The sequence below is a fragment of the Symphodus melops genome (assembly GCF_947650265.1).
Source record: "Symphodus melops genome assembly, chromosome: 8".
In the NCBI taxonomy this organism is placed as follows: Eukaryota; Metazoa; Chordata; class Actinopteri; order Labriformes; family Labridae; genus Symphodus; species Symphodus melops.
Genome location: NC_136698.1, coordinates 7921060 through 7949029, shown reverse-complemented (window position 1 = coordinate 7949029; position 27970 = coordinate 7921060). Strand labels below are relative to the sequence as shown.

General features: G+C 39.3%; 2 protein-coding genes across 5 annotated transcripts in view; both read left to right on the top strand.

The window, feature by feature from the left end:
• The first annotated feature begins 257 nt into the window (after positions 1–257).
• On the top strand, positions 258–16552 carry lhx9 (LIM homeobox 9). Of its 4 annotated transcripts, XM_079349598.1 has the most exons (7): positions 258–935; positions 2540–2667; positions 6066–6362; positions 7238–7440; positions 8476–8831; positions 12215–12417; positions 12988–15141. In XM_079349598.1, exons 3-7 carry the CDS (start codon positions 6189–6191, stop codon positions 13240–13242), a joined length of 1191 nt encoding a protein of 396 aa, XP_079205724.1. In that variant the 5' UTR covers positions 258–935; positions 2540–2667; positions 6066–6188; the 3' UTR covers positions 13243–15141. The 4 variants fall into 4 exon arrangements, with proteins under 4 accessions (XP_079205724.1, XP_079205725.1, XP_079205726.1 ...); XM_079349599.1 differs by lacking the exon at positions 258–935 and having other exon boundaries at positions 2509–2667; positions 6138–6362; XM_079349600.1 differs by lacking the exons at positions 258–935; positions 2540–2667 and having other exon boundaries at positions 5661–6362; positions 8479–8831.
• Positions 16553–21910: 5358 nt separating this feature from the next.
• Positions 21911–27970, top strand: part of nek7 (NIMA-related kinase 7) — a 55703-nt gene continuing 49643 nt past the window's right edge. The window contains exon 1 of the mRNA XM_079349808.1: positions 21911–22286. The gene's annotated coding sequence lies outside the window, so the exon portion shown is untranslated. The remainder of the gene's footprint in view (positions 22287–27970) is intronic.

Sequence of the window (27970 nt, the reverse complement as noted above, 5' to 3'; positions counted from 1 at the left end):
GGGGGGGCTGGGGGAGGGGGTGTGTGTGGAGGTGGCGGTGTGCTGTCGGAGCTGCTCTGAAGGCAGGGAGGGGAGGTAGGCAGCAGTTGGTGTGCAGGGAGCAGAGGCTCAGGCTGGCTAGTTAAGAGCTTCCCTCTCCTATCCTCCATCTGCCAGGGACCGGGGCTGTGATTTGAGCTCCAGCAGAGCAAAGCAGGGAGGAGATCGAAGGAGGGTGGATGCAGGAGGGAGGTAGGGGATGGGTGGTGGAGTAGAGAAGGGGGAGCGTTGGTTGGATGAGACAGAAAAAGGGAAAGTGGTGGAGGAAGGGGGGAGTGGGAGGAGGAGAGAGAAAAAGTGAGGATGGAAATGAAAAACTGAAAACGGTGAGATTGAGACACTCAAAAAAATCTATTTATGTTCTAATTAGTTATTTTTCTGAAGAAAAAAAAATGGTTACACATTAACCGTTAATTGTAGGTACCATATTCCACCTTTGCCAGTGCATTTTTCATACCTTCTCCCCTCCAATAAGTCTGAAGCCATGTCCTCTGTGTTTGTAAATATTTCCAGGATGTCTCACCATCCTCACTCACCCACCTACCCCTGCCAGGCTCATGTGACTGGGATACAGCTTTTACAGTGTGCTTCACTCCTCCCTCCCTCCCTTCCTCCTCCTCCCCCTCCTTCTCACACCCCACTTTTCCCTTCTCCCTTCCCACCCCTCTCCTTCAGTCTGTTTAGCCCATGGTTCCCTCAACCACACTGGATCTTCCTCCTTCACCTCCTTTTTTTCCTCCAGCTCTGCTCCTTTTCTGGCTTTGCTGTGGGAGTGACTGAGTCCCTGAGTGTCACATGAGGTGACCCAGAAATGATAACTCCAGATGAACCCTGGATGTGTGGTAATCTACCCAGCATGCCCTAGGAGCCAGGCAGGAAAGCAGGCAGGCATCCCGGTATGATGCTCGATCTGTGGTTTCACTGCTGAAGCATGCATCTGGATATCATGCTTGCAGAACGCTGTGTGCACGGTATGTGCAGTGGTACACAGTGAAATAGATCTCAGTGCCGTTGCATTATTGATGAGATACATTGTGATGTCAGCCCAGGCGGAAGCAGCAAAGCAAAATGACTGTTAGCAGTGTGGCTGGTTATCATTTATGCAGGCAGTACAAAGGTGTAATTAATAGTCACTCTTTTTGCTCTCATCCCCGGTGCTCCCTCACACACTGTTCTGTTCACTGGTTGTCAATTTAAATCTGTCCATCTGTACTTCATTGAGCTGTATTCTGGATGACCTCTCTTTGTCATTTTAAATGAAATGATTAAATTCAAACAGACGCACTATACAGTTTACATCGTTTATCATTAATGATATTATTTAATGGTGTCCACTGTCTTAGTGTTTAGCCCGTCAGGTGAAAAATAATCAAAAATACTCAGGAAATGACACTAATTATTAAACAGTATATAACAAGGCAAATCTTTATGTTTTATGACCTAACGTGAAAAAAAGTTACATAACAGGGTGGACACAATCAAATTATCCTCAAAGTGTTTACACAATCAATATTCACCAGACAACAAATATTATACAATAGGAAAATTATCCATTTTCAAAACTTCCTTATGCATCAGATTTTTTCAACATTAGACCGAATGTGTCCAGAATGGTACCTTGCTAAATACACTAAATATTTCAAAGGAATTTATATAGAGTTTGTAAACTGGATTAGCAAGAAGAGGAAGGTGAAGAGCAGCCCATTACAGTTCAAGGGAAGTAAAAAAAGAAAAGATTTCATATTTGTAAAAAATAAATTGAGATTATTCTTAAATACAGCCTTTTTTAAAAAAAAAAAAAAGTGTGTTCTGTCTGCTTTGAAGCCCACTGGGCTGCTGTTTGCAGACTTACAGTAATTATGGCATTTAGAATAAGCGAATGAGAAATTATTGGGCATTTTCATTTTGAAATTATTTCGATTTTATGTCTCTTTTTTTTGTCCTTCACATCTTTGTCAGACTGATTGATCCTGGTTTGGCTGTAGACGTCTAATTATTTATTCTCACAACCCTCAGCTCTCACACTTAGCGTTAACCAAATAGTCTCAGCTCATGTTGCATTAATGCAATAAGTAATTTGACATTTCCTTTACATTTTAAGAGATAAACGCCCTTAAACCCATCCACAACTTTGATTTAAAATGTCGGTTTCCTCTTCTTTAACGCGGTTAAAATGAACTTCTATGAAATCATACATTGTTGAAAAGGATCCAAAGGAAGACGTGGAGATTAAAGGGGAAAATGTCTTGTTAAATAGAAATACTGCTTACAAATGATTGTAGATAAAAAGGATTGTTTGGTGAAAACTGACTCCATATTAGTTAATCTATCATTAATTCCCATCACACAGTGTAACCTACATGTTGAGAAGGCCATTGGCTCGTGGCTTCCCATTTCTCTGTGCGTTATTGTGCGCGCGCTGTGCTGTGTCGAGCCCTGCCTGCATACGGGAGAGGAATATTTAAATGTCTTGTGTTTTAATTGACGCTCAAACTCCAAGTGTGAGCTCAGAAACGAGGAACAGCCCCCATCTACCGGCAGCGTCTCCTCCTGTCTCTCCTGTGAACAGCGCGCGCAGTCCGGAGCTGCTCAGCCTGCACGCGGCACAGGGATCTCACACAGTCTCAGGTAGGTTAGAACATTTCTATGTAGATCTTCTCTTAGAATTGAATACTATTTGGAACATTGTCTGACAAAAAAAATGGAAGGGAGCGTGTAAAGCAATGCGCGACGAATCTGCAAATAAATTGTGAATATATATATTCCCCAAGATTAAACGGGGGTATGGTGCAAAGTAAAGGACTTTAATTTATTGATGGGATGTTTTAAAATCATCCCACCGCTTGTAATAAATGCGTAAATAGCCTACATAACAGGAGTTCGTGGAACGAAAATCATGCTTGAGAGTGATAAATATGACGCCTTGCTCGAAATATACGTTTAGTTTTTTTTGTTTGATTTTCGGGGGAAAATATCTGATAATCTGATTTCTTTTTTTTTATGTCAAAAGTCAGTTGCCCGCTAAACCATCCTGGATTTTCACGCCATTTTCAACATGGCTATTATTACGGTCATTATTTAATTTTTAAACAGCTTCTGCAGGTTAAAAAGAGGGCTCATTTAAATGTATGAAAATAAGATGCTATCATTGTACATCTTCTTTTTTACAGAGTTCATTTGGTCGAACAAAATGTCGTGTATGAAAAAAAATAGGGCAACTCATTCTCAGTAACTCAACGAAAAATGACATCGCAAATTAAATGCTTCTTCGTCTATGAATTTAAAGCAGCTAATCTAATGTGATATGTAACATACACGGCCAGTTTACTTCAATAATAGGAGATATTTTTTTAAAAACTATCAAACAAGAACAGCCATCTTCTGGAGCCAAAAAAGCAAAATATTGTCACGTTTTCTTTCTTTTTTTTTTTAAGTGGGCTTTTGTTAATTTGAAGTCTGTATGTGCATACTTTCCAAACAAATATATCAAATTGGTTAAAATGATAAAACATGATTTCAGTAAATATCCTAATTATCAGATGCAAAGGGAAAAAAACAAAACGAGAAGACAAAAGACGTGATTCCCTCAGCTCCTTGGTGTTCACTGACACATTGTTAAAGCCTTTTCAGTCAAATGAAATGTCACTGCTGGAGGCAACGGGTTAAAACACTACTCCTTATCGACATAAACGATATGACAGATGCAGATCTGGCTGTGTATAAATCACATTTCCACAATTAGCAGTCCCCTTTTTGGATGTTAGCAAAGGAAACGGATACAATATATCACACAGAGCAGCATGAGTTGGTCTCTCTTCTCAGGGTGTCTTTGTCCAGGTGAAATAAAACCCGTTTGACTTTTTTTGGCGTCTCTTTTCGACGCTCTGGGGCGCAAATGAACGATATGCTTTTCTGAACAGCTCCAGGTCCAACAGTCCATCCATGCAGGAGGGAAAGAAGGAGGGTTCAAGTCTCGTCTCATAGCGCTGCTATCAAGGGGCCTCCAATTAAAGTCAACACAACTTCATGGGGTGGGGTGGGGTGGAGGGTGGGGGGTGGGGTATAGGGAGGCGGGGTTGTGGTGATGCAGCTGATGGTGGGGTGCACATGATAATGTAACACGTCTTGAGATGAAGCATCCACCCCCCCCCCCCCCCCCCCCCCCCCCCCTTCCTTTAGTCTTAGTAAATCTATTAATGGGATATATATACGTCACAGCTCCAGTCAGTTTTATTCTTTTGTTGTTTGGACGATTGTTCAGCCGTCGAGTTAGTTAGTCTGGATTTTGTGTGTCAAAATAAAAGAACCCGCAAGCGTTGTCACCATATTTTGGCCTGTGAATTGGACAGTAAAGGCATTCAGTCTGTACGATTTTATACGACTTTTCACACCCTCTAAATCTGACACACATCTGAAGTGTAGCACCACCGTCGCCTCCATCACAGCCTAAATGATAGGAAGTCAGCTATAATGGATTTTTTTTTTAAAGCGAATTTGGAAGAACACAACAACTGATTTTGGTTTGAGAAATAAATGCCCTATGCTTTTTGCAAAGCCTAAAATTGACGAAATATACCTATTATCACCAGCCCAATTCTCCTACATGTAAACAACTTCTCATTCATGACAGGAAATAAAAGCAGGGAGGCTGGTATTAAATGGTCACCAGTGAATAACTGCAGTTTAACAAGCAGTTAATGGAGAAAAAAATGCAGCTGCACCAAAAAGGCTATTTAACCTGTTCTGATCTAATAAGTGTGCTTCATCACCTGCTCAAAATAAGGTTAATATGAGTCGTCAAACAATTAAGGAAAAGAGCTTTTAAGTAATTATCATATTTGATAATATTGAATCGTGTAGGCCTATATCATTTACAATTGAGGAAAATAGGTTTTTTATGTTGTTGTCTTTTAACAGGGTGGGTGTTTTTCTCTCTTTCTTTCTTTTTTTTTTTTTTTTTAACAAAATCGCAATTCATCCGTGTAAAAATACCTCGTCAAAATGTTTAATGTAATCTTTCCCCGCCCTCTAGCCTATCACTGATCACTGCCCCGCCCCAAACAATACATTTATACCACAAACACACACACACACACACACACACACACACACACACACACACACACACACACACATACACACATACAGTGCAGCTTTTCAATATAAAATACTTTAAAAAAGGAATCAAAACTCTTTAAATTGAAGCTTTAAAATTATAAAATCTTAATCTCCCAATTAAACCAAATGAATCCAAAAGCTCTCTATAGTAGAAACTGTTATCTCTGTTTCTGACCTTTATATAATAAAAACTCTTATTGCACTTCAGATAGGCTACGCAGTTCTTTTTTATAAAACAAGTTAAATGATTAAAATATTAAACTTAAACTAAATGTTATCCTGTTTCACTGTTTATGTCAAAACTCCTCCTATATAAGTTGGGGATGAAAAGTAATGAAAATGTCAATACCATAAAATAGTGGTCCTTCGCGCAGCACGAATCTGAAGTTTTTGAGGGGAGAGTGACAGCTCTTTGTTGGTGAATAGAAATCAGTGGCGAGAGAGAGAGAGAGAGAGAGAGAGAGAGAGAGAGAGAGAGAGAGAGAGAGAGGATAGAGAGTGAGGGAGAGGGGAACTCCTCCTACCAAATTATTCAGACTGGGCAGGCTTTGCGGGCTCTTCACAAATAGGACACGGTTCTCAAATCCAGGCAGTCCCAACCTGACCTCCGAGCAACTAGGAACCCTGACTGGGAAAACCGGGAGAGAGAAATTACTTAAAAAAACAACAACAAAAACTTTGTGTCATTATTTTTGGCGAGTGTTTACATTGTAGCCCCCTCCCCTCCTCCCTCCCCAACACCACTACTTCTTCCACCTCCACACCGGTTTGTCGCATCATTTGGACTATATATTTTTCCTGGAGGAGAGGCACTCACGAGCAGAAGGAAAAGCTAGTGCATTTCCACTAGCACCACTCCTCCTGTTCCACCCATGTTGTAGCCTTTCTTCGTTTTTCTTTTCTTCCAGTTGCCTTTGCACAGTGTGGAGGAGCTGATCTAATTCTCTTGGGTCGTGTTGGTGTTGTGTTGCCTCCTTAAGAGCCCGTTTGGATGCGCTGAGAGAGCGGGGCGCAGCGCTGCAGTACAGTTTATGGAAGTTGTGGGCTGCAAGATAGAGGCAGGCAGTTGTACGTTGCGTCCAGGAGCCATGCTTTTCCACGGGATCTCCGGGGATCACATCCAAGGGATCATGGAGGAGATGGAGAGGAGGTCAAAGACGGAGTCACGTCTGGCGAAGGGCATGCAGCTGAACGGGAGAGAGTCGGTAAGAACCGATCGTCCTGTGTTTAAATTCACATTTAAAATCCTTCTTACGTCAATAAACAGCAACTGTGCCACGGTTACCTTTAAAGAAGTGTGCGTTTGTTTATGTAGGAGACGTGAGGAGTTACTTCTTGTGTTAAATTATGTAAAAATAGTTTAGTCAAAATATTTTATCCATCTGTAAGCAAGTCAAGTTTTTTTTAATAGTATTTGGTCAACTTTCAATTATTTAAAAAGCTGCTGAGATATCTGCAAAAAATAATAAACAAATGTATTTACAGTTCACAAAAAATAAAATAGAATCACAATTACTTCATCTAGATAATAAATTAAAATGTTTACAGTGGGTTGTTAAATTGTGTTTTATTTTGAATTATTAATTTTAGTTTGGGAAGTTTACACATCTACAAATCACTGTAGACAAATCAAGCTGACTCGTCTTTCTATTTTATCAAAATACCTTGTGTTTTTTTTTTCTTTTGGCTATCTAAAACATAACGTTTTGATTATCTAATAATTTCAATTAGACCTATTTTACGTTTGCTTGTGTTCCCAGAAAATGGACTCATAAAATGTAGCTTGGCAGAACACATTTCTTGACTTTTGTTGACGGTGTGTTCATTTCATCGACTCAGCTGTGTCGTAGGTGGTGGTTATTCCTTTCTACAGGGGGCCTGTGAACACACCGAGCCTGCATTAGTTTAATAGCATGTCCAAACTCTCCATTTAAGGAATTCTCTTTAAAGATAAGACACCATTTTTGATTCGGTGACCAGAATGCCACTATCGGCCTGCATATAAACATTTACTCAACATTTACCTAACAGTCTATGTAAGGAAGTTGGCTATGAGCTCTCCTCTCTCTCCCTGCTTTAGACCATGCCTTCCATGAGCCCGGAGAAGCCTGCTCTGTGTGCCGGCTGTGGTGGAAAGATTTCGGACAGATACTACCTCCTGGCCGTGGACAAACAGTGGCACCTGCGGTGTCTTAAATGCTGTGAATGTAAACTCGCGCTGGAGTCGGAGCTAACGTGTTTTGCCAAGGATGGGAGTATCTATTGCAAGGAGGATTACTACAGGTAATGAAAATGAAGGAATACACGCACGCGCTTACACCTCTTCATGCAGAGAATGGTCTTTTAATCTACAAGGTTTATATGAAAATGCCATTCAAACATTAAATTCACTTAAACGTTTGACACAATATTCGTACAGCCACTGCCAGTTTGAATTTAACAGGCTGTGGCTGTTCAACCGGAATCATGTCGAAGCCTTATAATCCAATTAAGTCTTTTCTAGTCCTTATAAAATCATACATGTCACTCAAGGCCCCCTGCGTCGTGTTAATTAAAAAGAAGTGATGACATAAAATGGTCACTGTATTTTTTTTGTGTAATTTAGAGACAATAGCGTCTTAGCCTTTAAATGTAAGATAAACTACAACAGGCTAACTGAAAGTGTGAGTCACCCTCAGAAACAAAGGAGTAGGCCCACACCATTGTACATTGGTGCCGTTTGAAAACATTTCAGTCAGTCTGATAGCTTTTAATCGCAGGCAGCCTCCAGCCTATCCCCTGTCCCACAATATGTGTCCATATGATGTGTGTATTAGAAAAGAAGACATACATGAAAAGCCCATATCAAACCATGCACTACCACAGTGAACAAAAAAAGTGTTGTTGTAAGTTGCTAATGTGTTAGCTGCCCCATCATTTTTAAGGTGGGACAAAAGCTTTGTTTAACTTTCATGGGTAATAATTCTAGGCTTTCTCACTGATAGTGTGGATGCAATTTTAACCTGTTTGATTGGGGGAAAAAGTATATTCCTGCAGGGAAAATATTATCAAATAAAATGTGGCGTAGGCATCACTTCTTTTTAAAGGCCAGCTTGGGCTAAATAAGCTTGCAATGTTCCTTGATCGTTTAATTTCGTTCATTGGCTAATAAAGTAACACCACACAAAATATTTGTACACCCCTTTCTGTGAAATGCACGACAAATGGACCCTACTGATTAAGTTGCATGGCTGTGAATGTGTAGGTAAAGCTGGCTTGGCTTAAATGGTTTCGGTCATCTGGTCTCTATGAGGAGTCTTGACAATTTGTCTGTTCCAGAAGGTTCTCCGTGCAGAGGTGCGCGCGCTGCCACCTCGGGATATCGGCTTCGGAGATGGTGATGCGAGCGCGAGACTCTGTGTACCATCTGAGCTGCTTCACGTGCACCACCTGCAACAAGACGTTGACGACGGGCGACCACTTTGGGATGAAGGACAGCCTGGTGTACTGCCGGCTCCACTTCGAGACCCTGGTGCAGGGACCGGACTACCACCCCCAGCTTAACTTCGCCGAGCTGGCAGCAAAGGGCGGCGGCCTCACACTTCCCTACTTCAACGGCACTGGGACGGCACAGAAGGGAAGGCCGCGGAAGAGGAAGAGCCCGGCCATGGGGATAGATATACCGAGCTACACAGGTGGGACAGCATGCTAGTCATAGCAGGAGCTCACGTGGAATGCAAAGACACTTTACATATTAGACAAAAAATAAAATTTTGTCAGCCCGGGTGCAAAAGTTGCATTAGCAATTGTTGTCCCCACTATCGTGTATAGACGGGCAACATAGGTTATTTCTAGCGTTTAATAACGCTATGAAATTCACCTGAAATGAAACACTACTCCTTTCCTTATAAAAGTCAAATCCTGTTAAATCTCTCTGAAATAAGTCAGTTGTTTGAAGGTTTTAAAGCTGCTGCTTTATGGACAATATCCTTCACAAACAGTTGTACTTTTCTGGTTAATTTCATAATCTTATGAAAATGCATTCGGTTTTAAAAATGGTTTAAATTCATATAAAATAGCTAAAAAAAAAAGAACAAATTAATCATTTTTTTAAAAAGTAAAAAAAAAAAAAAAAGAACCCAAATCAGTGTACGTTTTCCATTACGCAGGAGAGGCTTGCTGTTTCATGCAGCCGGCCCCTCAGTGCCACAGCTGTAACAGCCGTGGATCTGCCTGACATGTCTGATATGAATCAATCCATCCGTCATATTGGCAATGCAAACACAGGTGAGCGTTGCTATAGTGTGTATCTGCGCCCGCAGCAATGGGCTAATTGATCTGCAGCAACTGTCCACGCGCCTTGAACGCACTGTTTTCAAGTGTGAGCTTTAAACTGTGCCATGTGTTGATCGAAATTTGACCTTGCCGACAACGTGCCCATCGACTTTTATAATTGGATCTAATTCAGATCAAAATAGATGCAAAGGAAAAAATATAGTTTGGGATAAATAACGTGGCCAAAACAATGAATTTATTTGATGAAAGAAAAAACGGCTTTATCACCCAAATAAGGCACTGTTAAAAGTAGGTTTCATCTACAATCATGCATTGAAACGCTAAATGGTATAACCCCCACACCCCACCCCCGCAGCGTCCCTATTTTGTTGTCGCTTTCTGTGAATTAGTGTGCGGTTGAGAAAGTTTGTCATTGTGCGCCAAGTTTCCTCTGTTCCCGGTGAATAGAGAGGAATAAGGGTAATCTGCGCATTAATTGTTCTTCGTTAATTGAAGGTGACGTTGGAATCTCTGGCCTCCCGTGCGCCGCTCAGCACAGTTCTCAGGGAAACAGAGCCGTGCACTGGGGCCTGCTGTAGGGAACACTCACACTGTACAGTCAATATAAGACTTCTAGTTTTGTTATTCACAGTCACAATTCCAAGAGATTATGCAAATGCAAAGTTCTCATTGATGCCTTAAAAAATAGCTAACACTGTGATTAAAAATAGAAGAAGCAAAGTGCACCTTGGCTACCAAAACATAATGTAAAAAATAACAACAGGAAATAATGAAAAGAAAATTCCACAGAGAAAGACATAATAATACTGCATGATGTCCATGTAACTGCTGAACACAACAGACTCAGCAAAGGTTCTGGAGGACATGTTACATTTTTTATTTGGGATTTTTAAGTAGGATGAAATAGATTTTTTCCAAATTGAAAGATAATATTATTTAGGTGTTAGTAGTGGGCTTTTGGTTACTTTTTAATGTGAAATGTTTGTTTTTTAATTGAATTATTAGCCTAAAACAATAAATTCAGCCTTTTAACTTTAAATTATACACAGCAGAGAATATAAATCAGATTTGTTGTATTATGGGAAAAAATGGAAAAGTACTCTGCTATATTCTCTTTTCCCTGTCTCAGTGCTTGGATATGGCAAACATCATATTCTACCCTTCTCACAATACTCTCTGACTGTTCAGGTTAATGTTTCATTCGGCACATCAGGAGACTCATATTCCTGACAAATAGACTGAGGTTTTGTTTGAGGTTTTGTTTCTGCTTTAGCGAGCACATTCATGTTTGTTCTCACAGGGGAAAAGGTGTGGGTCCACTGAGTATTGCACACCACTCTGTAAAGTTTGGTCTTGTTTGGATACAGAGACCCCTAGTGGGTAATATCAAGTGAAACACAATCCAGGGAAGGGTTGGAACAGAAAAACATACATGTCAGTGATTGATTATTTATGGCGTGTATGAATGTAACAAGAAGAAAAGTCATGTAACAAAAAAATAACATTATTCAAACCGTAGCACGTACCACAACATAAAACAGAAAAATATAAACATCCACGTTTATTAAATCTCTGTCTACTTTGGTCATAATAGTTTGTTATTTTAACAATTTATTCATTTTCTATAAAGTGTTTGAGCCATATCCTGGTGATGAAATGTTGAATTAATTTTATATTTTGTCAGCCACAGAGAATAACAACTAAACAGCATTCGGTTTCAAAGAGACAATAAAATTAACACAATTGACTAGATATTTAAGAACTATTATGCAAATAATTTCTTGGCTAGATTTCCTTTCTCTTTGCTTTAATATGAAATAACATTTTCTCTGACCCATTCCACCATAAATAGTACATGCTACCAAAAAAAGCTAAATCAATGCACAGTTATGAATTCTAATTCTTGTACATATTAGTTGCGGCTTTACAAACACTCAGTCTGCCTCATGCTAATTAACTGTCGCTATTCATTTCCCGTTAGAATTCTCTGTCACAGCAATTTAGCAAAATGAGAATTTATTCAACAACATAACTGTGCACTGAACTTCTAAATAGCTTTTTATTTTAGATAATTGTGACAAAAGGTTTAATATGAAACGTTTAGCCAAACATGCTTTCAATTTACTGAATCCTTTTTTACAGTATCACCATCTTGCAGTAATTTACATTAGCAGTTGTTCGCTTAAAAAAAAAAAGAAGCCCATTAGCAGGATTAGCCTTTGCAAACACAAGCAGAAATCATTCAGCTCGCTCCCAGTGCTGGTTTAAATACATCGTTTTGGTAAAATAAATAAAATCTCATAAGGCAGGTTATAAGATGGGACACACGTCAGTTTAGTTATTTCAATATGTTTCTTAACTTTTACTAATTATAGCTCTGACATGAACTCGGTTAATAAGCGAGTCAATAGAAATATAAACACTTCCTATAATCAAGTCCATTTGCGACAGAATTACTGATGTACGCTGAATTCAGCCTTTGTTTCCATTTAAAGGCAGAGCATGTAAAAGGACACTATGTTTGGTTAAGTGAATTTGAGTTTTAAATTGAGCTTTAAAACTATTTGGAATGTATGAGTTTAAATCAGTGTGGTGCTTTGAATAATGTTTTCTACATAGTAGTGGAGTGAAATGCTTTGTTACAATTTGTTTGACCATCACTTCCCTTTGTGTCAAATTTAAGCTTCAAGAAAAAGAAGATTTCTGGCAGAGTTGAAAACATTTTGCAGCCGTTCCTCTCGGACTCTGACCCTTTTCTGTTCTCTGCTCTCTGCCCTCTCAGGCTGCAACGAGAATGACACGGATCACTTGGACCGGGACCAGCAGGCCTACCCTCCATCACAGAAGACCAAACGCATGCGGACCTCCTTCAAGCACCATCAGCTGCGGACGATGAAATCCTACTTTGCCATCAACCACAACCCAGATGCCAAGGACTTAAAGCAGCTGGCCCAGAAAACAGGCCTGACTAAGAGAGTTCTACAGGTAAGCAGAGAGCCATGTCTTCTTTTTATCTGATCACCCCTTTACCTGTGTCTGCACCCCTCCCTCTCATTTCACACCAGTATGATCATTCAAGTCATCTTTTTTTGGTTTTGTTTGGTCCATTTAGTCTTTAGATGTATATCCACGGGGTTTTACCTAAGATGTAGTAGATTTTGAAATGTTATTTTATTAAAAGAAGAAAGGAGAGAAGATGTACTTAACTAAAGAGTAAACATAGAGGTGATATAAGAGTGCACTTGTTCTTTTTATATGTGAAAAGAAAGAGTGTGTAAATCGGCTCTCTCTCAAAATAAACAGTTTAAAATTCGATGTGTTAATTTGCTACTAAAATTCCACATTATTATATTCAGTGTTCAGGAGCTAACTGCTTCATTATTATCTGCCCCATCAGCTCAAAACATGTATTGGGAATTGCAATTTAAACATTTATATACAGAAGACAAGGATAACTTGATACCCCAAAAGCTGTGATAACTTGATGTTTTGATATCTTTTTAAAAATTAATCGTAAACACAAAAAGTAAAAGCCACATTGGGATTGGTTTGCAGGTTTGGTTCCAAAACGCAAGAGCCAAATTCAGAAGGAACGTTTTGCGACAGGAGAATGGAGGTGTTGATAAGGCTGATGGCACCTCACTCCCTCCACCCTCATCTGACAGTGGGGCCCTGACCCCCCCCTCCAGCGCGGCCACACTAACAGACCTGACAAACCCCTCTATCACTGTAGTGACCTCCGTCACCTCTAGTTTGGACAGCCATGATTCGGGGAGCCCTTCACAAACTACCTTGACAAACCTTTTCTAACAATCTATCTCTAGAAGACTGATTTTTTTATCTGATTTTTTTGCTTTCCTTTTTTTTTTCCTTTTTTCTTTTGCCAATCTACATTTTATTTTTTTAAGTGACACCTTTAAATCTACCAGAGACAGCTCCTTGGAACAGAAAGTGCTGTACTGTGTACACAAACAAGAACAACAAGAGCAAGAACAGCAGCGACCACATTAAAACACATGGAAATCATTTTAATGTGTAGCATCTGAAACCACATGGCAGCCGTGTCTGTAGATGAGTTACAGTTTGCAGAGATTGATTCTGAATGGGACATTTTGAAGTCGAACAGATTTGAAAATTTTCATGGATTCCACAACCAATTCATTGGAAAAAAACAGCATAACTTGCAGCTTGTCTGGACAACTAGATTAAATCTTTGATTTGACTTTATTTGTACATGTGTATGGAATTATGATAAAACAAGCCCTGCTTAATTTAATGGGTGATTGGTAAATTAAAAAATAACGTGATTATTTCGCCCTTAGAAACTTGTATATGTATGCACTGTGTTCGCACTATCAAATTTGAAGATTTTGTTTGGTCTCTGTTTGGAAATAATTTGGTCAATAATCTTATAGAATGTTCTGTATATGGGTAACTCCAGAAAACAGGCTTAATAACTTCCGAATGTTTTGGTCGTTGAGACCGAGTTGGATGGAATCAGGCATTAAAATATCTCACAGAGCTACATGGAACACGTCTAAATTTCATTACTAACATCTAACCATTGTAGCTTATATAGCAAGTCAATCTAACTCCATACATTTTGTCTTGGTTAATTTATCTACTGTGATTCAGAAAATAAAACAAGCCAATCACACATTCTGTACAGTGGTAACTGCTCAAATGTAATGCAGTCACATTGATAGAAACTATCTAAAGATCACAAACGGTGAGAGAAATTTGGATTGGAAAACAGTTGTCATCGATTGTTTTCATGACAGAGCACTTTCTCAGATTTGCTGGCCTCATAGATTAACCGTAATCAAATGGATAAACCTTAGAAAACATCCATAAACCCACAGCTAAACCCAATTGCACAGTGACAATACACTGCCCAGTGAAAAGTGCATTATTGTTTATATCATGTTGCTCAGGGTAACAATGTGATTTTAAAAGGGAAAGGAGGAGAGTTTAGAAATTAAATGGTTGCGACGTTGCAGATTAGATTTGTAGAGCTGACATGAACATTCAAATGACCTCAGAAAGGCGGAGTTGTACGATGAGAGGCAGCCAGTGGGAAAATCATTGTCCATGTGTTCTCCGTTTTGGCCATATTTATACTTTCTTTAATGACACTTGCCACTGAACAGACCAAAAACATGTTTCTTCTGGCTGAATGATAGAGAGAAAAGAAAGAAATCGTCAATGGAGTTGATACATTTCATTGTGAGTGTCACAATTTGTTCTATTGTAGAACAAAGTGGTTCTCTAAATCTACTTATTGAAGTAGATGCCTAACTCAGTTCTACTATGTGCCTTATGCTATAACTTGGGAGAAAGTTTGTGAAATTCAGGATCTATGTGTTCTTTGTTAACTGATTCACATCCTTTTGACGCCTCACTAGTTTTGTACTGTTTTGCATCTTATTTCCGAAGATCTTTTTATGGTGTATCCTGTTAAAAAGGGGGCAGCGATGTCATAGAAGCATTTGTGCACTCTTTCAGATATAGTTGGGTAATACAAGAACCTTATATATTGATCTTCGTGTTAATAGTTGAGTACAGTAAGTGTTCTATCAAGATTGTCCATGTTTCCCTGTTTCTTGATAAAGATGGTGTATAGAAACTATTTCCCCTTAAATATTTATGGACCAAACGGTTGTTATATATCTTATTAAATTTGTGTGAATAAAAATACTTTGCTTTAAATGGGTTTTATTTTTCATTGCACTTGCCATTTTTTCTGTTTGACCTTAAATACAATTTTCGTTTTATCACATCAACAAATGAAAAAAGCTTTCAGTTATTAATGACCAGTTAAACGTCCTCATTTTTGCCTCCATTTTTAATTTCTATCCCCTATTTTATGATGTTTATGGTTTTTAATGTAATGCCCCATGGATTTGCATCTAAACCCTGCAGTCAAAAATATGAATTTGCTTTTTAATGCATGAACATGGCTTTAAAATTTAACTCAAAGGAATGCTTCAAAGCATATAATGATATATATCTATATACATTTATAGTTTATATATTTATGCATCGCATATTGGTAAGCCTAAAATGAATTAAGAGTAATTGCAGACCCAGTAAAGCCAGGTTGCTCTGTAGTTAATATATTCTTACTCTATCGTTTCTTTCAGGGAGAACAAATCTTGGGGCATTACAGCCATACATCCCGACGTTTGAAAATTCCCTAAAGTATTAAGAGAAGGGGAAAACTTTGATGGGAATTCCTCACCATTGAAGACAAAGACAATATTAGGATAAGATGATAGCATATTGAGAACAAATAAAACAACAGATGAAAAACCTGTTTCAGTAGCAAAATGTATAACAGATGATTTTTTTTTTTTTTCTTTTTAAACAAAAGTTTGTCCTGAATGTTTGAATCCATCAGCGAAGTAAAGCCCACAATGTGTAATATATATGACATCCATGTGGAAATATAATCTCGCTGTATTGGAATAGTAAATGCAAAAAAAAAAAGATAATTGTATTGTAAGATAATTCAAAAAAAGAAGTTAAAAGGATGTGATTAAAATACAGAAGGCATCCAACAGTGTGAAACAGAGACTGTATGGATTTTACTGATACGAACACACACACACACACACACACACACACACACACACACACACACACACACACACACACACACACACACACACACACACACACACGCTACATCCACAGCATTTCTCCCACTGCCTTTCTCCTGTGTAAGCACATATTTACAGTACAATCTTTCTTCAAACACACAGACACAAATGCACACACTTTCTGCTGCCCCCATGCACCCCACCCTAGAATCAGCTTGCTAAATAGAAGTTTTCTTTTGTCACAAGTGTCATTTTGTAAACACATGGCCTCCTTGAAACTCGGCAGCAGGACGCCCATCAAATGTGATGAGTGTATGAAGAGGACTGCAGAGCTGGAGCTTTGCCATCTGGCTGTACCGAGGGAAGGAAGTGGAAAAAAAACAAAGCAGATAAAGAAGAGATTCTGATTTTGCATGCGCCTCATCATCTTGTTAACATTTTCCTTGAGATGTATATGATTTCCTTTGATTCATTGTATGACTCACTGTCAGCTGCAAAATAAAGTATATCAAACAATGTCCCTGATGCCCATATAGTACCTCACAGTGAAAAAATGCTCCTATAGAACTATTTATAGAATACAACAGTTCTCTTAATTTGTCCATCACAAAAAAAGATTTATTTATGTATGGTCACATTTGCACACAAATATATCAGGTAGCTTTCTGTATACATATATAACACATACTGTACGTAGCCAATAATGGACAACGCCATTTAAAAACTGCAACAGTAAAAAAAAAAAAAGACTGTTTCAGTTCAGTAGTAGACTTTCTCACTACTAAGTATGAACACTGGGTATGTATGCCATGTAAAAAAAATAAAAGGTGTATTCTGGAGACGGAAAAAAAAGGGAGGGGGAGGGGGGGCCGAAGCCACATGAGGACCAGTAAACAGGCTGGCGTTGAATTCCAACAATGTGGGAAACAGCAAACACTTCAGCTAGTCCAAAAGGAAACCACAGTAGGGCCGTGTTTCACTGGGTCTGATGGGAGGACGACAGTGGGCGGGCCGACACTATGGAGCTACAGGAAGCAGGGCCAGAGCAGAAACACAAGCAAACAAATATTGCGTGCTCAGTTCCGGAGCTGAAGGATGAAAACTTTCTGGACTTCATTATATCCTGTGTTGACAAGAATTTCAGAGGTGTGCTGCTGGGTCTGGAATGCATCTTACAGTATCTGTACAACATATGTGTGTTTGTGTAAGCGACGCCTGATCAGACACCGTCTTTTCAAATAGGATTGCTTAACCCCAATCCAGACATTTGGAAAAAGACAGAGTTGATGGTGTTCTTTAATGCATTCAAACATTTGAGCATCACATGTGCCTGGGGCTTATTATCTTATGGTAAGATCATCAAAGATGAATCTGTGTCATAGTGGGATGAACTAATCCCAACCTGTGACACATGCTGAGGATGAAAGTCAAAGATGAAGTCATTTTTGTGCAGAGATCTCAACAGGTAAGAAAGGCAGGCTTCTACCAATCCTTCTCTGCCACTCCTTTCTCCTCCTCTTGTTGAATGACAACATCAGTACCGTGACCTCACAAAATCCCAGCTGACACTCCTGTATGCTTAAAACTCTGGCAGACTTCAGATATATTATCCCACAGCTGTATTTAGCATTTGTTTTAAAGAACTTTAATTAATTAAAATGAAATTCAAATAAACAACCACTTATTGCTTTTTAACAAATGTGTTGTCAGACTTTCCAATAAGGACTTTGCTTTTTACTTGTGACATTTGCAGCTCAGGCTTGAAATCCAATCTGCCTATAAATCTCAAACAAACGACAGCAGGATACACACTTCACTGTACCTGTCATAAAAAAAAATCTAATGATACATACGAAAGAAATATTTGTGAAATGTCAAGCCTTCGTTGAACTTATTGCTTCATGACAAACACATCATACAATTTCAAAAATGTTAAATATCAAAACTATTGCGGTGTTAGTTAGTCCTAATCCAGGTACAAACAACCTGTACATATTACAAAGTGTACATGGACCGTTGTAGTGAACAGATAACTGTAATCTACAGACGTTTGATGACAAACCGGTGGATCGGTTCTACAGGATAGTGTTTCTGTAGGCACAAACGCTCAAACAGTCACACAGGCACTATCACACATGATATCCACAGGGTGACAGGCGACAGGGTCAAACAAAGTAAGGGATGATCACTGAGGCATAGGCCACACCTGCAGTTTACAGGTTGCTCTGATGGTGTTGTTTCTTTGGTCACTGCTTGTGTGTGTGTGTGTGTGTGTGTGTGTGTGTGTGTGTGTGTGTGTGTGTGTGTGTGTGTGTGTGTGATATTCTGCCAGTTCCGCCTCAGTTCCCTCCTCTCATTGCTAGGCGCCCATTTAACCTCACCTCGCAGCCTGCTAACACAAACACACGCCAGCACTGGGACACACACAGACACAAACACACACAGACAGATGTCAGAGGGGTGATGATGTGAATGAGACACAGTTAAACTGTAATGTGTGTGTTCATGTGTGTACTTTTCTGTATGTGTGTGTGAGACGGAGGCCTGCCCTGCTGGTTGATGCAGAGCAGGTGGAGAGATCCTCTGTGCTGGGTGTTTGCCAAGAGAGGAAACACAAACACATGCATGAACACACTCTACAACGCAGCACAGACACACAAAAACAGAAAAGCAGATTTTACAGAGAGATCTAGGCAGAAATAATATGCTGTTTTGTCAGTTTTGTCCTTCACTTTATCTCAGACTATCTCTCCTGTGCCTCATTTGCGCAGAGTTTTATACACGCCATAATCCCTTTATTTCTCTGTTGTGTCTCTTTTCTATATTTACAGGTATTTGTTGTGTGACGGCTCACATCTAGACAACCTTGAAAATGCTGCGATCAAGGCTGATAACTACCGGTTGCAATTGCACTTTGAAGACAAAACAACATTAATTAGCGTTGAAAATGGAAATGCAGGCGTCACATGCATGCTGCCTCCAAGTTCGCCTCGGTTTGCGAGGAGAGAAACATCATTTTCTACATATTTTCATCAGTAATCCTTCTCTGTTTCCCTCTGATAGCTGCGCTCAGAGAGGTACATAAACAGGAAGCTCTTCTGCATTGATATACGGCATGTTTCGGTGTGTGACAGGTCATCTTTGTACTGGTGGAGTGTAACCTCTCAGTTCTTGCTAAACCTTCAGGATGCACGCAGCTCCTCTCTCCCCTCCATCTGCTGGTCTCTGTGAAGTGTGCGCCCGATCACAGGAGCTTTGACTGCAGCTTCTGTCTCTACCATGCTGCAGTCGTACCTAACCCCTGAGCCAGATCAACAACACAGAGGGAAATAAAATAGACATGAGTGAAAACATCAGCATCTTTTTCCTTTTTAAGTGTTTAAAATGTGCTTTCAGCCCCTGGGTGCAACATTTCTGCATATTTAGCATGAAACCCCAGATAGAAATGAAATGGAATGTGTATGTTCAAGAAAACTAAAAAAATAAAGGAAAAACTGTGCATGTGTTATAAGAATAACACAAGTCTTAATAAAGCTACTGTGTGATCCAAATCACTGCAATGCACTACGTATAGAAAAAAAACAAGAACTAGCCTTTTTCTCTGGGTTTAACAAAAAATGTGTGAAGTGCATCTTTATGGCCTATGCGTAGGCCATAAACACATAAAAAAGACCCTTATATGGTACATTTCTGAAAAGAAAAGATGCCACCACATTATTTGTGACTAATTTTGTTCCAAAAAAGGCCCAAATGATGAGCAAGATTTATTCTAACACATCAGAGTTAAATGTCACGTTTACAGTAAAATGTCTACAGCGTCTCAATAAATCTCATGCTTAACCTTCTACATTCCCCCTGGAGGGAGAACCTTTTCCATTCTGGTTACCTGCAAGCGACGTAGGAAAGTTTGAAGGTGGAAAAGAGTGAAAAAGATGACTATAGTCTCTTCTTGCTCAAAAAAAAATATACCCGCAAATCCAAAGGAAATCCTGTCTTTAAATAAACAGTGACACAAAAAGTTTGCTATTGGTTTAAAGCAGCCGATCAGTGCAGAGAGCCACTTTTAGAACAATGGATCTTCTGCACGATTTTTAAACAGTTTTCCACCAAACAGATGTGGAGGCATACATGTTGAACTACAGGATCTCTGGGTGCAGCTCCCCTCGCAGACTGATGCATTACTTTTCATCCATCCATCTAATTATTCCCTCAGAAACCTGAAATTTGAAGATACAAAAGACCGTCCCTATCTGTCACTGAGCGCCATTGATCTTATTGAAAGAAAATGTGGGTGTAGAGGAAACCCAATATAACTCATGCCATTAAATTCCACACAGCATTATTCACATACAGAATTGACAGATTTCTGTGAGACGTTTCTTTTAATCTTCAACTGTTGTTGAAGAAAAAGGGGGAAAAATCCTACACTCCAGGCTTCTCTTCCTTTTTCATATTTGCAGTGAGGTTAACAAAAAAGGCTATTGAAGTAGTGAGAAAAAACACAACCCCACCTAACTTGTTGATTATTAACAATGGGGATGGGAAGGAGACAGATGTGATTCCAGTGTATCAGCAATGTTTGAATTGTCAGTTGGAAATCCGCGCTGAAGCTTTTATCAAAGCAAAGTAAGCTGATCAATTCCAGATGTTCTTGTTGTCCATGCGAATCAATCTGCAATACCATTTTTTGTCAATCAACTCTCATGATATTCCCTCATACAGATTGTGTGTGTGTCATGGGACTTGAGGGTAGTCTGCATGCCTGTGTGTAATGACAATAAGTAAGACTGTGTGTGTGGAATTGTGTGCATATTATAATGTGTGTTCAGGAGAATCCATTTAGTCTAGGCTGCCTCTGTCTCTGCCTTGCACACAAACACAATCGCAGCATAGACACTTAGACACCCGCAGCGAATCATTATACATTTTTAAAATGAAGTAAAACAAAAGATCGGTTCAATTTTTGCTGCTCTAAAACTGCTTCACCCTCAGTGGTTGTTAATAACTCAGTAGATTTGCACATCAGCAATGCTTCAGTATAATAAGGGGATAAATAATGTCTAGTTGTGTGTGTGTGTGTGTGTGTGTGTGTGTGTGTGTGGGGGGGGGGGGGGCACAAACTACATATAAGTAGGAGATATTGCAATGTTACACCTAAAAACTATTTTAAATATTTAGCAAAAACAACACAACCCTCCTGATAGGATACACTAAAAACAAACACATGAATATTTAAGGCACTGATGATGATGGGATTCAAAGCCCATGAAAGAAATATATGTGTAGCTCGATGGGGGCAAACTATTGAAACCAAGGTCAAGAGCCAACTTTCACTCTAAGTAGCTCGGGTTGATAGGCTACTTCATGAATAAAAATCTTACTTTGTGGCCCTGAATTGCAAAGTGGACTCCGTGTCAAAAGCTGAGACACGGTTGATAACCTTACAAACAGCAAGCTGAGGAACTCTCAAGCTCACAGTCATATCCTTTCTCTCATGAAACTTAACAAACTTCTCTTGTTGGAAGCTTTTAGGAGGAAGTATGCTGACAAACATTTGCTGCTCAGATCTGTTATTTGTGTCTTTCAATTGCCCAAGGATTTATTTGTGATGGATTTTATGCATTTTTGTATTTCTATGTTTGGCTGCTCGTTGTCTGTCTGAAACTCTGTTACTTGTGTTGCTGCTTGTTTTGTCCAGGACAATCTTGTAAGAGAGATTTTTAATCTCAATGAGTTTCTCTTTCTGGTTAAATAAAAATAAAAAATAGCATGGCAATGTTCATGCGTGTTTAATATGAATGGGGAGAAGTGGAAAAGGGAGCATTGTGTTGCTTTGAGTTTGAGTTCCTCTGTTGAATCTCGCGGTATTTGACAGCTCTCCTCTACTCTTTGACACTTGCCCCTCCCCTGCTCTCCGGGAATGCTGGGTTGTTTACATTACTGGCACACACACGGGTCAGGAGTGTGTGGTGATGAGAGGGGCCTAAACCAGTGGAGAGAGACGAGACTCAACTGAAAACACGTACACACACATCTCGGCTGGCTCTCCATCTTTCTCCGTGAGAACTTTTTTTTAAACTCTCGGGAAACAGTGCCACGCAGGACGAGATTTCCACTGAGTCAACTATTTTGTTGTTGGAGCGACCTTGGAAAGAAAGGGAAAGTCAAAACAAAGACAACCGCCATAACCATCAGAAGAAAGTCTGAACGCAAAAGGAAGGGGATAGCACAGCAACAGACTCCCACTTCCTGGTAAGTCGTGAAAACACCGTTAAGTTAGCTGAGAGTGAAATCATTAAACTGCTCCAACGCTGCATTGTCCGGCTAACAAACTACGTCTTAAAATGTAAAAACGTCATTTTTTAAAACTCAGTTTGGAACTGACAGCCTCACAGAGCCTTTAAATACGATGTAAACCTTCTGAAAAGCTATGTTGACACACTTCATAAAGTTTCTACGAAGTTCGCTAGCTAGCTGAGTTAGCTAGTTAGCCTATTAGCACATCGACTAGCTTTCACTGCCTTGAAACTTCTGTCAGTCACACTACATTATATTGATAAACAGCAATGACATTTGAACATGAATACTGTGCCACATAGTGTCTTTTCTAACAGCGATAAGCTGTCTTTAGCTGTGATACAGTCATGAAGTTGTGTCTGTTTTGTTGTCAGTCAAATGAAGTAGCCATGCTTGACAGTATGCTGCAGACATAACTACCCTGTAAGGCCTTATTCATACATCTGTACAGTCTGATCTTAAAGGTTAACATGCCTTTATGTGACGCATGAGAAAATATCCATCTTTATTTGGTAAATTAATACATGTTATTGTATGTTTGTCTGTACAGTATCTTCATAAGTTTTACCTTTTATTTCTTCTCTTCAGACCTCCTCCTTGTTTTTCACTGTAATTGTATTGGGAGAGAACTGTGGGGAAAAAGTTTAGCAGACTGGTTGAGGCTTATTGGAATAAAACTGATTCAAGAATAATTTTGATAAGAAATGGATAGTTTTATTTTGTTTTATATACAGTATATTTAGGTCTTTTATGCAGAAACGATTTGAATATAAGCCTGGTACACAGGGTTTATTTGAAGACAATACTGATGACATGGTTTTGTTTATCGACAAATGAATCTCCTTAATTCTTTTTTTTAAAGAAAAAATCTCTTCCCTTGACTTACTGCACTTTTTGTGGATCAAAAAGGTTGACCCACTAGGACTTATTTTAGGACTTGAGTTTTTAACTTTAGGGCATGACCTCATATCAACCAATTAATCAATTACGATTAATAAACCATTCTTTCATTTTTGTTTTTTGCCCTCCTAGTTCACTGCATGGTATTTACTGTAATTATTCTCAATATCTGATGAACTATTTTGTGGTAATTTATTGAATATTTGCTTGTCACGTGACTCTGCCCTTAAAATAATTGAAATAATCGACACGGGCAAGATTGTGTCCTTTAGAGGTTCTGAATGTCGGTTTCAAGTCAAGTCAACTTTATTTATAAAGCTCATTTATAACAGCCAAGGCGGACCGAAGTGCTGTACGTTAAGTTTAGTAAAATACAATACATCCAAACATACAAAAAAACATAAAAGCAAATTTAAAAATAAGTTAAAATGCTGAACAATAGTAAAAGCCAGTGGACACTCGAGTGGACACTGCTGTTGGGATAAAACAATCAACTCGAGGTAAAAGCCAAGTCAAATAGATTTCGATACATTTTTTGTTTATTTTTTCAGGCCTACTTTGTTGTAGCTCCTCTATTAAAATATTTCAATAATGTCAAATAATTTTACACATAAACTTTTGAAGAATAAAGTGATCTGGAAATGAAGAAAGACTATAAAACAAATAACAGTCAGTGTTGAAGCATACAGGTGTGTAAACAGAGCGTTCTCTCTCCTGGGCCTTAACATTTTGGAACTTGCACATCGGTTGAAAAACACTATCTCATGCCATGTTGCTGTCGCTGCCTATCACAGCCAAATATTTCAGGCGTCATACCATCACATTTGGCTCCGCTGCAGAGAGATGATTCAGAAGAGAGTTAGTGGGAACTGACATACCTTGTTGACCCAATTATTACTCACTTCTGTGTTGCCTCATTCGCTCATCGTCAAAGACAACAGGCTCGAGTCTGCCAGCATCATCAGGTGATGGAGCTGAACACCGGCTGGCTCTGTGAAGTTGACTATCAAGGAATGTGTCATGAACCGGATGATCAGCAAATGGCTGCCAAATGTATGCATCAGTTTCTGTGGTGAGGGATTTCTGCCAGTACATCACACTTTGAATTTCAGCTGATGAGAGGTGGCATACTTTTGACGGGCTTTGGTAAAACGTAATTGTTTTGTCTTGTTTTATTGTCTGGATGATGAGGTTAATAAAGGTTGACTAGAGAGAGGTGAAACAGCCATGATAGGTAGTGTGTGTAGTCTGTTTGAATGAAAATATAAACGCATGCACATCTTTTGTCCTTTTCACACAGTATTTTAGTTTATTATTCAGCAGTTTATTGGGCATCACATGAGCAAGAAGCGGTCCTCCTTCTTGTTTAGTACATTCATATTTACTTCTTATTGACCAGAGTGTGTGTCAGCACTGATCTCAAAGAAGCCTTCATTTGTTTTGTTGGTCTTATACTTGTTTAGCGGAGTATAACAGTGTGAAGGTAAAAATGAAAAGGTTTGTGACTTTTCTATGGGCTTCAAACTGTGTGCTTGCTTTTTGACGGATTTGGAGCTATGGATGTCAAAATACCAGATTTGCACACTGTTGAAATTACAAAAATACATTGTCAGTGTTTCAGTCCCAAAATCTGAAAAGGGCTCTCTCTCTTTTACTTGATTTGGGTTAAAGGTACTGTTTTTTTGTGGTAGCTTTTACACCTTTGCTACTTAATAATAATGTAATTATTAAATGACATGGATTCTATTGTTATAATGTGGTTTTGAAAACTATCGAAGATAAAGAGCTGTTTTGGACCCTTGAAAATAGTTAGGTGTACTGCGTTGGTCGAACTCAAAGGAATACCATTAGAGTGATTTATTTGACTTTTGACATTCAGAGCCTTTCTTTGGAAAGGTTTATCAAAAGCACTCACCACACTTCAAATGTTATGTTCAGTCATTTCAAATAAAAATAGTCTCAAAACATTGCAATTTGCACCGCAGCTTTAACCCCCCCCCCCAAAAAAAACAACAACAAAAAAAACAAACAAAACAAAATCAGGCATTTATTTGTCCCAAGAATTACAACAAAAAAAATCCAGCAAGATCATGGAGGTGAGAATCTTCCAGGCTTTTCCTGGGGTTTAGCATGGACTTGGATTCATACATACAGTCGATGCATATCTTCTCTGTAAGTGCAGTTTTAATAGCAGGAAGTTTTTTCTCCCACAGATTCTTTAAGAGTGAGACCTGAAATGACTATTGGTGTGGAGGAATCTGCAGCACCCAAAGCAGTGATTTAACACTGGAATTTGACCAAATCGCTCTGTTCTGTGAGAGTTTCCTGTTTTAGCCCTGGAGCTGGCCCCCTGTGCCGCATTAAAGATCAGATGAGACATTTGTCATCTGACCACTTTAACAGTCATCTTGCCTTCGGGTTCCACGAAGAACAAAAAAAAAAAAAAAACCTTAACTCACATCTTTTTCTTGCGCAAAGCATATTTGAAGGAAGATGCTTCCTAAGGCAGTTTTTTGAGCTACATTAAGCACTGTCTTTTGAATGATGTCAAAGACCACAGCCAAGCATTGTACAGAAATGATGCTGGCAAAGGTAGAGGACCACAGCTTAGAAATTAGGCTTTTGTTGTCATTCGTTGTTTTATTATCAATAATAAAAAGTGAGAAAAATAAAAGTCAAGCTTGATGCCTTCCCCAGCAGAGTGAAGAATTGGGTCTTCCCTTTCCAGTTTGGTTTGAGTTTCGAGGTCTTTGGGTAGTGAGAGTGGGCTGCCTTAGCAGCTTCTTCTACTCCTCTCAAACACGCAGCCGGTCAATACTTTCATATCCATCTCCTTTTCTTTCTTATGAAGGGTCACTGATGTTTCATACATTCAGATATCCTTGGAGGATGCCTCGAGGCTCCCCATGCCACGTGAAAGTTCTCAATTTCACTGTGGCATTGATGCCTTTTCTCAATGGGCTCTCGAGCCGCTCTGGGGGGAAACGGACTACAAAGACATGCAAACGCAAAAATTACTGACCTAGGACCCTGTTCAAAGTTCTTGAAACGCTTTCAGTGCCCGTGGGTCAGCTTATGCCAAGACCGCACAATATCAGTAGTTTATTTTACTGGAAAAAGGCCCAATGCTTCTTCTTTATCTCTCCGTCTTTCTTTCTTTACAGCCACAGTCTCGTCTCTGGCTTCATCACCCACCATTAGAACTATAGATACACATGCTGAAAGCGACGCCTTTTAAAAGCCTTTTGTCTGTCCGAGGAGCCCTTAAGCAATAAAAACAAAGAAGTTAAGATGAAGAAATAGACTTAAGATGCCTGTCTGCTCACTGCAAATATTAAAACAAAGAACACTTAAACAGAATTTAGTTTAGCTAGCAACTATTTCATAAAATCCAAAACATATTGAGAAAATCACAAGTTGTTAAAGGATTGCTTTTATTTGACAGACCTTTTAATCACTTGCAGTTTGCATAAAGATCAGTTTCTTTAGGCTATTTTTGGGACGATTGTGCACGCGTTCTACTCTGTAGCTATCCAGCATCTCTCCAACGTGAGCTGTGTCTGCGTGTGTGGTGCGTGTTTCAGAACAAGCAGCTGTTTGTTGCCATTTAAACAAAACTACAAAATCCATGTTGGCATATTGTGAACTGTGCTGGAAAGATGGCTCTCCAACAACATCCTGATCTTTTTTATTTTTTTTTTTATATTAGTGCTCACTCTCCAGCCGTCCCCTCTCCGTCTCTATCTGCTTTGATTATCAACACACACAAACACAAATCCCTCAGGATACAAATTCACTTTCACAGAATAATTACAAGATGCTATGTGCCACTGTAAACAGCACATCAGTGACACTGACAGTATTCATTTGTCATGAGATGAGACAAAAGCAAAATGAATATGCACTCATGAACAGGAAAAGGGAGGACGATTATTTTTGTGTGTGTGTTGCTTGCTGACTGTGCTATGGGCGTTTGTTCCTGCCTCATCACAAATGAGCGTTAATGTTTCACACGGGATTTGCTGCAGAAGAGAAACATTTTGTTATGAGAGCATCTTGTTTTGACAGACTGTCTGTTTTACCCTCCCCCTTTTCACTCAGAATTGCTGGGGATCTTTAGCTGTCTCTCTTTCACTCTCGTATCTACGTTACCGTTCTCATTTAGTGACATTAAGTTCATGCTAAGGCCTAGACTTTAAGCGAAATACTTCTCCTTCATGTACTGAACAAAAAGGACTTGAAAATATGTTTTTTAAGGCATACTTTTTATTGTTTCCTCTAATAGGGGGCTGCGTCCTATAGCCACCAACCAAAGCGACCAACTTACCAGTACAAAACAGTGGAGCTATGCTATGCTATGTATCACTCTTCGCCCGTGACCCCGCTCATTGTGTTTTGCAAGCTGTTCTGGTTTTTCCTCCTTCATTTGGTCATGATGGATAAAAAGTGCAGAATATTGTTCAACAAATAAAACACATGGAGTGCTGGTTTGATTTGAAAGACTCCAATAGAAGTCAATGTGTGACCAGCAGAGGTGGACCCAACATAGACTGTACCTCAGTGAGTCGCAGCTATGTCCCCGACAATCTCTCTGTGGGCATGTACGCTCTGCTTTTTGCCCTGTCCCTCTATCTTTAGCTTCCTCCTAGCTTCAGCCGTTGTCTCAAACTGTTGAGAAACGTGCAAACTGGCTGGTTTGCAGCTGAAGGTTGGATGTGATCTATAGTGTTATAAAGCCC